The sequence below is a fragment of the Microtus ochrogaster genome, unplaced genomic scaffold, assembly GCF_000317375.1.
Source record: "Microtus ochrogaster isolate Prairie Vole_2 unplaced genomic scaffold, MicOch1.0 UNK97, whole genome shotgun sequence".
NCBI classification, from domain to species: Eukaryota; Metazoa; Chordata; class Mammalia; order Rodentia; family Cricetidae; genus Microtus; species Microtus ochrogaster.
The window spans coordinates 74,563-88,437 of NW_004949195.1; the positions used below are offsets into that span (position 1 = coordinate 74,563).

Genomic DNA, 13,875 nt, shown 5'->3' on the forward strand with positions numbered 1-13,875 from the left:
GTGTATGCCTGCTGGCCAGAAGAGGGCACCAGACCCCATTACAGATGGTTGTGAGCCACCATGTGGTTGCTGGGAATTGAACTCATGACCTTTGGAAGAGCAGGCAGTGCTCTTAACCACTGAGCCATCTCTCCAGCCCTGGAAAGCTACTGTTAAGGATGTTTGTTTTTCTTTGCATTTGCTGAAGGTGTTTATCAGCTGTGGAAGTTTAGTGTCAAGAGTTTTCAGAATCATTTATGTGTATGATCACATCATCTGAATACAAAGATATTTGGACTTCTTCCTTTCTCATTTAATCTCCTGAGTATCTTTCAGTTGTCTTCTAAGTACTAAACTGAATAGATATGGAGAAAGTGGATGACCTTGACTTTTTCTAAGTACTGAACTGAATAGATTGGAGAAAGTGGATGACCTTGACTTTTTCTAAGTACTAAACTGAATAGGTATGGAGAAAGTGGATGACCTTGACTTTTTCCTGATTTTAGCAGAAAGGCTTTGATTTTTTTTTCTCCATTTAGGTTGATGCTGGCAGTGATGCTATAAATGACCTTTATTATGTTGACATATGTCCTTTATATCCCTAGTCTCCAGGAATTTTATCATGACAGGATATTGGGCTTTATCAAACCCCTTCTGCATCTAATAATGCAATCAGATGGTTTTTGTCTTTCTACACTGAATCCATCTGGTCCTGGGTTGGCTTTGGTTGGGAGACTTTTAATTACTGCTCTTATTTCACTGGAGTTTGTAGAACTGTTTAAGTTGCTTATCTAATCTTGATTTAATTTTGGTAGTGGTATGTATCAAAAATTTTATCCATTTCTTTAAGATTTTCTAACTTGATGAAGTAAAGTTATTTTAAGCATGTCATCACAACTCACTATTTCCTTCGTTTCTGTTTGTCCCCTTTTGTTTTCTTGTTGATCTTGTCTATTGTCTGTGTGGATGTGTCTTTCCTTAGTTTGGGGAATTTTTCTTCCATGATTTCGTTGAAATTTTGTTCTGTGTCACTGACTTTGAACTGATTCTTCTCCCTCATCTATGATGCTAATTCAAAGATTTAATGCTCTCCACAGTGACTCACATCTCCTGTATGTCCCAACATTTGCCTTGTTATTTTAATTTTTTTTTCAAATTCCTTACTTATTTGATCTAGACCCTCTACTTTATCTTCCATTCCTGACATTCTATCTTCTAAGAGTACTGGTATTCTTTCTTTTGCTTGATTCATTTTACTTTGAAGGCTTTCCTTGAGTTTTCTAGTTGATTCAATTCTATTACCATTTCAGCTTGAGTCTCTTTAATATTTCTATCTTCTTATTAAATCCCATTCTCCAATCCTGAATTGTTTTTGTCATTTCGACCAGTCTTGCATTTGTGTTTTCTTGGGCATCATTCCTTTATTTTCCCTAAGTTCTTTCACCTTAATTTCACTAAATTGTTTCTTTAAATATTCTTTAAATTCCTTGAATTCTCTGATAAAGTTTATGATTGTGCTTTTAAATGAAGTCTGAGTTCTGGGCTCACCAAGGTAATTCTCGCTGGAAAATATGTCTATTAAGTTTCAGAGAGATGACATTGGCTTGATCTGTCATATGGTTGGTATTTTTGCAATGAGATATGAGCATGTGGACCTTTCTGTTGCTGTTAGTTCTGAGTATAACATGGATAAGAGCAGACGAGGGATATATGGGTAGGTTGGGCCTTGAGGTGGCAAATGGCTCGGGTAGAATGAAGTTAAATGAATGGACAAAGGGGACTGGGCTGGTGTACGGGATGTGCTTCCTGGCCCATGCCTAGAGTATGGGTGGAAAGGTTGGGTGTGAAATGGAAAGGACCTATGGGCTAGGGAACAGTTAGGAAGAGTCCTGGAAGAAGCCTAGAGATCAGCATGGCACAGGCAGGTGAGGCTAGACTAGACCAAGGTACTATATGTGGAGGTCAGGGAAACTCACCTGGCTAGACCCTAGAAAAGGAAGGGAAGTTCTGGCAGGGTAAAAAGGTTGGATTTGGTGCAGAAGGGGCCTGAGGGTGGTAGCAGGTAGGGCATGTTTGAGTGGAAGCCTAGAAGGTGCTTCAAGAACAAGTGGGGTGGCCAGTACTGGATGTGGAAAATGGGCTAGATCTATTAGGTTGGGGAGGTGTGGATGGAAAGGCCAGAGACTCACCCACAGCTTGTCTTTTTATAGATTATGATTTTGTAACCCACTCATAAGTCTATGTCTGGCCCTAGATTATGAACATTTCCTTTATTTTTTTCTACAAATTTTATACCTTTATGTTTAAATCTATTACCTGAGTCTGAATTTTGCATATAATATGATATCTGGGGTTGAGGTACATTTTTGTTGTTTTTTAAAATATTATTATTTATATAAATGTTTTACTTGCATATTATGTTTATGTACCATGCATGTGCCTGATTCCCAGAGGTCAGAAGAGGGCATCTAATGTTCTGGGGCTGGAGTTACAGATGGCTATGTACTACGTGGGTGCTGAGACTCAAGATCATCTAGAAGAGCAGCTGGTGCTCTTAACCACTGAGCCACCACTCCAACAACCTGAGGTGCTATATAGGTGTTCAGTTGTTTGGTGCCCCTTGATGAGAAGGGTATCCATCTTCCATTGAAATGAATGTACTGTTACCAAAAATCAGCTGGGGACTAAGGCTATGGGTTGGTGGCAGAGGCTTAACATGTGCTCCCTAGGTTCAATTCATAGAACCATTAAATACATACATAAGCAAGAAATCTACAAGGGACTTGGGTCTATTTCAGAGTTTACCTCTGTTCCATGGATCTGTGGAACTGTCCTAATAGTAGTAAAGTATTGGTTACTATTCACTATATACTATAAGCTTCCACAATGAGAAAACCAATTCTTGTTTCCTTTTCTTTTTTTGCCAAGACTGTATTAGCTATCCTAGAGTACATTTTAAAATAAGCTTTCCAGTGTCTATAAAAATTCTTGCTAGATAATGTATTAAACCAACAGATCAATATGGGATAGAATCTTCACTGTGTTGAGGTTTCCAGTCTGAATATAGTATACTTAACTCTATTTACATAAATCTTCCTTCCTTTCAATAGCATGTCATAGTTTTCAGTATATAGAACTTCTACGTGTTTTTATTATGTATTTGTGTGTGTCTGTCCATATGTGTACCAATACAGGTGTGGAGACCAGAGGACAATACACAGGAGTTGCTTCTCTCCTTCTACCATCTGCATCCTAAAAATCAAACTTAGGTCATCAGACTTGCCAATAAATGCCTTAACCACTGAGCCATCTTGCCACCTCCTATATTTTCATTTCTTTGGGGTAACTATAAATGGTACTGTTTTTAATCCTGTTTCTGCGTGTTGTTAGTATTTATACTGATTTTTACTTTTATGAACTAAACGTTATGCTTATCAAATTTATTTACAGTCTAGATCTTCTAATATCTATTTTTTTTTGAGATAGGTGTTGGGATAATCTTTTATTAGACAGTGTGAAGTTGTGTTTCTGTTTAACCTCACTGGTCTAAGGTACCTTCTGATTAGTTTAATAAAGAGCTGAATGGCCAATAGTTAGGCAGGAAAGGATTGGTGGGACTTCCAGGGAGAGACAGAAATTCTGGGGCAGGATCTGAAAGGTGGAGATTCACAAGGGAGATGTGGAGGAAGTAAGATGCACAGTACTGAAGAAAAGTAACTAGCCATGTGGCAGAATATATATTAATATAAATGGGTTAAGTTTCAAGAGATAGTTGGGACAAGTCTAAGCTAAGACCAAACTTTCATACTTAATAAAAAGTCTCTGTGTCGTTATTCATGAGCTGGCAGTACAAAGACCAGTTACAGATAGGGTCTCATATATTCACAGGCTGACCCTTAAACTTGTTATGTAGCTGAAGATGGCTGCGACAGCCTTACCCTAAGAGCTAGGATCACTGGTAGGCATCACAACTGGTTTATGTGGAGCTGGGGTAGAACATGGGGCTTCTTACAGGCTAGTAAGCACTCTACTATCAATGCATTTACTTTCTCAGCCCCAGAAGCCTTAAAAGTGAGTATTTTAGGATTTTCCCATACAGACTGTCTTGACATGGACAAAGCTATCTTTTCCTTGCTTTTCTTCTTACCTTCCTTCTCTTCTGGCATCGATTAGAACTTCTAACAGTATAATAATTAACAGCAGTGAGAATGGATCCTTGCCTACAAATCTTAGGGAAAGATTTCAGTTTCTCACCACTAAGCACGAAGTTTGTGGTTGCTCTTCATCAAATGTGATAATTCCTCTCATTCTGCATGTGTTTAGTCATTTAACCAGAAATGGGCATTAGATTTTGCAAAATGCTTTGCCCAACTAACCAATATAATCTTACAATTTTTCCTGTATACCTTGCAAATATAGAGAAAGTTCAAGACAAGGCTGTTGTAGTGGTTTAAATAAAAATGTCCCCCATAGGCTCACATATTTGAATGTTTAAGGAGTGGAACCATTTGAAAGGATTAAGAGGTGCAGCCTTGTTATAGTAGATGTGGCCTTGATAGAGAAAGTGTGTCAGTTGGGGGATGGGCTTTGAGGTTTCAGAAGCCCAAGTCAAACCCAGTGGCTCTCTCTTCTTCCTGCTTCCTGCATATCAGGATGTAGAATACTCTTCAGCACCACGTCTGCCTATGTGCCTATGCTTCTTGCCACGCTGACAGTGAACTAAACATCTGAAACTGTAAGCAAGCCCCATGGTCATGGTGTCTCTTTACAACAATAGAACACTAAGAAAGTCGTTTTATTCTTTTGAGGTTTTCTGAGATAGGTGTTTCACAAACTCGGGCTAACCTTGAACTTATGGCAATTCTGTCTCAACCTTACAAGCACTGGGATTATGGGTATAGGCTACAACATTCAGTTCAATTTGTAATACTCTGTGTGTAGAAGGTATATGTACATGCCATTGTGCTCAGGTGGAGGTCAAAGGACAGGCTGAGAGACAGCTAGTTCTTTCCTTCCACATTGAGATAGGTTCTAGGGATCAAACTCAAGTTATCAAACTTGGTGCAAGTGCCCTTACCTGGTGAGTCACCTCACTGATCTACAATATAGAGTATTTTTTAAAAGAAACATTTTAAGAAGAGAAACAACTAACTGATACAAACAATGAATCTGATCGGGCAAATGAGGCATTTAGTCATTTCTTACACTAAGACCTTAATTTGTCTCACTTTAGCTTACCTAACTGATCAACCATCAAAAACAGATCGTAAGTTTAATATAATGTATCAAAGTGGGAAACACCAGTAACAAGTTTTAAGTTTGTTATCAACTTATAAAATATTATTCCTTCAACACTTACACTCGGACATATTACAGCATCATGGTTAAAAGTTTTGTCATTTGTCAGCTAATGACTTGAGCTAAAATATTTAATTCCTATGTAACTGTCCACATGAGAGAAACCAGAAGTATAGATGTCTGAGAATCATTTGTACGACATCTGCATACAGACTTAACAGAGAAGAGAGTAAGGAGATAAAATGGAAACAAGGGTTCACATAACAGGAACCAGAAGTCAGGTAAACAGTACATATAGACACATTTTTTTTTCTTTAAGACTGAAAAGCTTCATAATGTTAATCTAACAGAGAAAGGAGTTTTAGGAATGAGTTAATCCAGAAAAAGGATCTAATTTAAGATACCAAGATTTGAAGTAAGTTCCAAATATATTCTTAGAAAACACAAGTATATAGAGAAATAAATATACTTTCTTGGTTGGCAATTTAAATTCCTATAAAATAGGTTCACATCAAAATAAAATCTGGTGAAGATAACTGTCTAAGTCAAATTCTATCTATTGCTGTGGAGAGACAGCATGACCACAGCAACTCTTGTAAAGGAAAACATTTAATTGGGGCTGACGTAAAGTTTAGAAATTTAATTTGTTATCATCATGGCAGGAAGCACGGAGGCGTGCAGGCAGACATGGTGCTGGAGAGGTAGCTGACTTCTACATCTGGATCAGCAGGCAGCAGGAAGAGAGCCACTGGGCCTGGCTTGGGCACTTGAAACCCCAAAGCCCACTCCCAGTGACACACTTCCTCCAACAAGGCTACACTTCCTAGTATCACTCCCATAAGCATTAAAATATGAGCCTATGGGATCCATTCTTATTCAGACCAAGGTAACTCTCTAAACTCTTCCAAATAAAATGAAAGAAAATAATCTTGACACCACTTGCATTCAGTTAGCAACAAATAAGTTTTCTCCTATGTAGGACGTGGAAATAGGGAGGGCACCTACCATACACAGACCAGAGAGGATTAAGAGAGCATCTTCCTTAAATGTTGTGGAATTTTAACAGTGACAAAGTGTTTCTCAAAATACCCAGAAGCCTTAGCAAAATAGATGCTGACTGTATAGAATTATGAACTATTTAGTTATATGAATTTTTATTTATTAGTACTACTGTGTGTTTATATACGGTATGTGTGTGAGAATGTGTACTATGAAGGATGTGTGAAAATTAGGACAACTTGTGGAATGGGTTCTCTCCTTCTACCGTACAAAAAGTGCCTCTACATGCCGAGCCACCTTGGCAGCCCTGGTGTGGCTGTACTGAGTGGTTTTAGGGATTACTGGTGGGCCAAAGTATTTTCATAATTCAAGTTATACACAATTTTCACATGGAAAAAAATTACCCCTTGCTCTGTGTACCAGTTTTTTGAGACAGGGTCTCATGTAGCCGAGCCTGACCTTAAATTTGCTATGTAGTAGATGACCCTTGTCCTCAATCTTCCATCCTTTACTTCCCCAGTGTTGTGATCACAGGAACAAGGCGTCACATCCCCAACCAGAACAATACCTTAACTCATTTCTTGAGATGCACACTCCCCTTACCTTCCGGAGTTCAACTGTCACTTCATTTCTGTGTCTTCGCATTGTCTACAAATAAAAATAAAGATCACATTAGTATCAAAGTATTAGTACTGCTAATATGCAAATTGTTTCTTTTTAAGAATCAACTTAATCTTCTTAAAAGTTTTTTAGGTTTATTTTATATGTACGTTTACCTGAATATATGTCTCTGTATCACATGTATACAGTGCCCACAGAGGCCAGAAGAAGGCACTGAATCTCCTAGGACTACAGAAGAATGAGAGCCACCAGGTGATGTCAGGAATTGAACCTGTATCTTCTGCAAGAGCAGCCAAAGCCCCTAACTATTAAGTCATCTCTTCAGCTCCCAAATTTAATCTTAAAAATTAAAAACTGTATTATTTATTTAATCTGTTTGTTTTTAAGACAGGATCTCACTGCATAACCCAGGCCGGCCTTAAATTCAAACTCCTCCTATTCCAGCTCCCTTCCAAGTTGAAGATCATAAGCCTGTTCCATTACATCTACCTGATCAATTCTTTTTTAAATAATGAACTGTAATTAGCTAAAAAGATGACAACTGAGCCAGGCAATGGTGGCGCACGCCTTTAAGCCTTTAATCCCAGCACTAGCACTCAGGAGGCAGCGGCAGGTGGATCCCTGTGAGTTCAAGGCCAGCCTGGTCTACAAAGTGAGTTCCAGGACAGCCAGGGCTAAACAGGGAGGCCCTGTCTTAGAGTGGGTGGGGGCTGACATTGTTCTATCAAACATCTGTTGGTTGATTTGTATAAACTGAGGAGTAGATTGGCTATCAATGAACTACTAGTCTATCCAAATTGCATGTGTATGTTTTGTTGCTATTGTTGGTAGTGGTGGTGATGGGTGTGGGGGGTGAGGTGAGCGTGTGAGCTGTGTCCTCACTTCTGTATATTTTTGCGTAGGAAATCTAAACTGCTTTACTCTCTCCTGTCTTGTCTCTTGACAAATACCACAGAAACGATCGCCTGTAGTAAACTCGTGGGTTCTAAGCAAGGGGTGCCGTTAAATTCCCTAGGGAGAAAATGGACATAGAATCAAGAATGCCCACACCCTCATCCACAAGCTACCTCATTCTTCCAGTAAGTATAGTTTTGCTTAAGGCAGTCAGACGAGGCTTATAACCAATGAAGTGATCGCTAACGATTCATATTTCAAAGTATCATGCAATTTGCACTTGATTACAGCCTGGTCCTGTATGAGCAGCTGCCACATGCTTCTGCTACCATACCTTCCCTACCACGATGGACGCTACCCCCTCCATCTATGAATCAAAATAAATTCTGCCACCTTAAATTACTTCCTTCCGCTGCTGTAACAACCCATGCAGTGCAGACAGGCTGTTGGAACTGGCTTGCAGGAGGAATGTAAAAGAGTTTACAAACAGGTACTAGGGAGCAAGAGCGCATTCTGTTAGGAGCCAGGGAAGTCAGAAATTATGATGCCAGCAGAAATAGAGGTAGTAAACATTGTGTTCATAAAGTTCCATAGGAAAAGAAAGATTCTATAGGAACTAGACCAAAAGCTAACCATGTTACATTCTGGGGGAAAAAAAATCTGGCTACATTCTATCTGAGAATTTTAATGAGGCTGAATTCAAAAGTAATGAACTAATTTGTTTGGAGAAGGAAACTTCAAAACATCCTAGCATTCAGGTTACTGCATGGGTGGTGCTCATTGCCTTTAGCCTGCTTTATAGCAAGAACTCTAAGCAGAAAACAGAATAATATGTAAAATGTGCAATTTGATAAGGAAAAGGGTGTTAGAAGCGGCAGACAGACATGACAAAGCTGCTGCAAATGTTAAGGACGTAAGGGCAGTAAAGAAGAAACTGCACACTGTAATGACACACTAAAAATAGTTTTTGTCAGGCTTAAGAGTTGGCTCATGGGTTAAGAGTGTTTGCTGATCCTTAAGAAGATGAAAATTTGGTTCCTAGCTTGCATATTGGGCAGCTCATGGCCACCTGCAATTCTAGCTCCAGGAATGCAAACCCTCTTCTTGTTTCTGAAAACAACTACACATCCATGGTGTTTTAATGGCAACATCCCATCTATAAAAGACTCAGCATTGTAAAACTAAACATTTGTTTGAAAAACTCATTTGACAGCAGAATATCTGAAAAACGAGAATACCTCTGTAAGAGTCCTCTGCTTAAAAAATGGCTGCCTGGAGAAGTCTACTGCCTGGGTTAAGCTATGAAGACATGTGGCCACTACAGCCACAGCAGAACTTGGAGTCCAATTTTGCAGGCATGAAAAATACAAGGGTTCAAGGGTCATGAAGACTTACACCAATGTTTCAAAAGAGGTCAAGCAATGTGTGGCAAGAGCAGATTCACTGCAAGGAGAATCTGTGTGGCCACTGCATAAAACTAAGGTAAAGCCTAAATTTCAGTGATGACCCCAATGTGCTGAAAATGTCAGCAATACAGGATGTCTACAGAGAGAAGCTGGTCCAAAAGAGAGGCCATGTGTGCTGCAAGGAATAGAGGTGTAGAGTGAGGTCACCTAAAGACCAGTGGGACCCACATAAGGGTTCTGATGCCTGAATGGGATACTGGGCTTGGTCTTTCCATGTTAGGTCTCCATTCCTCCCTTTGGAATAGGAGTGATTATTCTCTGTCACTGTAGACTGAAACCTGATTTCTTTTTAATTTATAGGGATTCACATAGAGATTGCCTTGAGTCTCAGAAAAGGCTGGATTTTTAAACAAAGCTGAAACTGTAGACTTCGGGACTTTCAAAGTTGAGCTGTATGTATTTGACCATAAATTTATGGAGAGCCAGTAGCAGAATGCCATGGTTTTGAGTATGAAATGTCCCCTACAATCTCATGTGACTGCTAAATTCAGTTTCTCACTAGTTAACTTCCCAAACAAGTCAGAAATTGGCAAGATGAACTTTGAAAATCTTCCAATTATATACCTCAAATGACTCCTTCAGATTTAAAGACAAATGCCTTACTTACTTACTTACTTACTTACTTAGTTACTTATTTATTTTTAAGCAAGAACTGCTAGACTGGGGGTTGGGGACCAGACAAAACCAGAAGGAAGTAAGAAAGAAAAGCAAGTGATGGTTCAGTGGCTAAGAACACTTATTGTTCTTGCAAAAAAAAGAAAAAAAAAAAAAAAAAAACCCATATTTGATTCCTGGCACCCACACAGGGGCTCACAACTATCTGTAACTCCAGGCCCAGGGGGATCCAATGTCCTCTTCTGGCATCTGCTAGTGCTGTGCACATGTGAACACAGATATGCAGGCAAAACACTTATACATAAAATGAAAAACAATTTTAAAAAGAATGAAAGTTGATAAAACTGAAAAAAGGCAAAACAATGAAATTCAGTTCTCGATCTATCTGAAAGCAAAATCAGCATAAGTGAAAAAACACAGAAAAAAAATAAACACAGAAAGAAAAACAAAGGAAGTCACAAACTTCTTATACTGGAAATCAAAATGGCAGTAACACGGTCTATAACATAACAAGAAAAAGAATAACTGGAAATATATAAATCTGTTTAGATTACCTGGTTGAGCTGAAGACCAAATTACTATGTCTTAAACAACAGAAGTTAACAATACTATAACTATAAACTAAATTTGTAATTTAAGTGTTTTCCTGTCAGATTTAAATGGAAAAATTTTCTAATGTCTGGGGGAAAAAATCATAACATCACCTCTTTTCAAAAATAAGACAAGGTAAGTAACAAGAATACTACAAGCCAATATTCCCTATGGCACAGATGTGGAAACTCTTAAGCAAAAAAAATTACCAAATAATATTCAATATATAGTAATTCTTCCCAATCAGGAGCTTTCCTTTCCAAGCTTCTACCCACTGTCAACTGCAGTCTAAAAGTATTAAATGGGTGATTGGTCAGTGAGTAAGAGTGTTTGTTGTGCCAGCATGAGGACTTGAAATTAAAATCCAGATGTTACTCCTGACGCGCACGCGCGCGCACACACACACACACACACACACCCTGGCATGTCCATGCATGCCTGTAGTCCAAGCATTAGAAGGTGGAAAGAGTCTGGCCCCAGCAACTCAATAGCCAGCATAGCTGAAATGAACATGTTAGAGGTACCGTAAGAGACTGTTTCAAGTGACTAAAGCAAAACATGCCAAGTCCTTCTATAGCTCCCACTCATAAGCCAATAAGCCAATATATACACAAATTCATATAAAGCACACAAATTCATATAAAGCACACAAATTCAATGAAAAAACACAAAAAAACTATTCTGTACCATTCTGTGCAGCATGATAAATGCCACCTTCTCATCCGACAAAGAATCCTTTTGTTCTGTTTAGTAATTACTTAACACCATGTTAGCTATCTCAGTAGCTGTGTAGCACTGGACTATGTTCAGGTAACCCTCATGTGGCATTCCAATGCTATATTAAAATGCCCAATTGTCTTCATTCACCCCACCTCACCTCATCTAATCTCATCTTGTAGGCAGTGAGCCACCTCAAATCATCATCACAGGAGTACAATATGATAAAGTATGTTGAGAGAGAGAGATAAGCCATGTAAACATTATTATAATATATTGTTAAAGCTGTTTAACTTCTGCTAATCTCTTACTGTTCAGTTAAACAGATTATCAATATTTATATATAGGGGGAAAGTTAGTTATATACACAGTATAATAGTATCCATACCACAGTTTCAGATACCAGTAAAGATCTTAGAAAGTAGTTCCCGAGGGTTGGGTGGGGACACATGGGCAAATAATGACATACTGTACAAAACTATACACCATAACCAAGTGGACTTTACTCCAGAATCCAAGACTGTTTCTGTATTAGAAAATTAATCGTTGTGAACCATATTAACAAACAAGAAAGGATAAAATATTCAACAAAATTCTATAGCCAGTTGGGCATGGAGGCATACACCTTCAATCCCAGTATACAGGAGTCAAGGGGCAGGCTGCTCCCTGGGAATTCCTGGCCAGCCATGGATACATACCAAAACCCTGCCTTAAAAACAAAACAACAACAAAAACTAAACCCATGCATAATGAAAATCTTTCAGAAAAATAACAAAAGTGGTTCTTCAAATCAAACAAAAGAACTACAAAAAACAAAACCAAAAAAAGACGTAAAAACTGTTAATAACATATCTGAGAACACAAGTCTGAGTATCTTCCTCAAAAGACTGAGAAGACAAAGATTTCACTTCCACAGTTCTTAATCAATGCTATAATGCCAGGAGCTCTTGGCAGTAAAGGAAGGTAAGAAAAGGAAGCAAAGATACACAGACCAGAATGCAACAACAACAAAACAAAAACAAACGAAATGGTCCCCATCTAGAGTCAGCACAACTGTCAATAGAAAACCCCAAAGAACCTACCAATAATTTCTGTATCTAACTAGTACGTTCAATGAAGTCACAAAACAAAAAATAAAAACACAAACTATACTTCTACATTAGCAATAAAAACACAGACAACAGCATTTATAATAAAGTTTTACCCTTTGAAAAATTTACATATTCAGGATTACACAAGCTACAATTTACTGAAGATTCAGAGAGAGGCACATTTTAAATTGCAGTAAACAGCAAAACAAACAACAACAACAAAAAACTAAAACCAATTCCTGCGCCCTACGATAGATGTTCATATGCTAAGCCTGACAAAGCTGAGCCACAGACACTGGGCATGTACCTTTCTCAAAAACATATTAACAAATGTGATGTTAGTTAAAAAAACCAAAGAGGTGCTGAGGAGACTCCTGAGTGGATACAAGTGCATGCTGTGTCAGCAGGCCCTCATGAGTTCAGATTCTCAGCACCCACATAAAAAGCCAGGCGTGGGTCCCTGCATCTGTAACCTCAGCATTGGGGATTGGGTGGGTGGTAGAGACAGGAGGATCACTGGCACCTGTTGGCCAGCAGCCAAGCTGAAAATCAACATACACCAGGATTAGTGACAGACCACTTCAAGGGATACAGCAAATAACTATAAAAGAGAATCGTCTTCCTCCATTAGAACAGTTGCGTGTGCACACACATGCACACACACACACGTGCACACACAAGCCCTACATATACATCAAATGAGCCATCACACAAACACCTCAGATTATTATCTTAACTTTGCTCCATCCAGTGGGGTGCAGGACCACAAGGTGGGGAAAACGGCAGTTATCAAGGTGACTGTAGTCCAATCAAGCTGGATTTCTACAATCTAGCAAAACATAAGCAAGACTTGTATGAATAAATTACACAACACTGATAAAAGAAGCCAATGGGAAGATGGCTTGGTGGATGAAGAAAGTGTTTACCATGCAAGCAATATCTGAGTTCAGGACCCTTGAATTTACATAAAGCCTAGGTAAGGCATACATCTGTAAACCTAAGCACTCCTATGCAAAACAGAAGGCAGAGACAGGAGAATCTCCAGAAGCTCTGCATCTGCAGCAGGAAGAAAAACGGACTGTCTCAAAGGACATAGAAGGTGAGGATCAATACCCAAGTTTGTACTCTGACCTCCAAACCTATGCACACCTTCTTTCCCCCACCCTGCTTGCTTGTTCGCTCTCTCTTTCTCTCTCTCTCTCTCTCTCACACACACACACGCCAATTTTTTTACATTTTAAAATTAATCCAATGATTATATAAACAATGGAGAATATAATGTTTATGTATTAGTAGATGTAACTTGGTAAGGAAGTCAGTTCTTCCCATAATGATACAGGTTTATAAAACAATTCCTATCAAAATCCCTGGGATTGTCTTATGGGCAGCCAGACAGAAAAGCTTTGTAATGACACCAGATGTTGGCAAAAAGAAGAAAGTTCATACCTTGTTGGGGAATATAAAACAGAACAATAATTCAAGAACAACTGATATTCTTTTTTTTTGTTTTGTTTTTTTTCGAGACAGGGTTTCTCTGTAGCTTTGGTGCCTCTCCCGGAACAAGCTCTTGTAGACCAGGCTGGCCTCGAACTCCCAGAGATCCG

The 13,875-nt window shown here is 38.8% G+C and overlaps 1 protein-coding gene across 1 annotated transcript in view; it reads right to left on the reverse strand.

The window, feature by feature from the left end:
- Positions 1-13,875, reverse strand: part of Kpna3 (karyopherin subunit alpha 3) — an 81,861-nt gene that overhangs the window by 40,094 nt on the left and 27,892 nt on the right. The window contains exon 2 of the mRNA XM_026777988.1: positions 6,880-6,924. Coding sequence (XP_026633789.1) covers positions 6,880-6,924 — 45 coding nt within the window. The remainder of the gene's footprint in view (positions 1-6,879; positions 6,925-13,875) is intronic.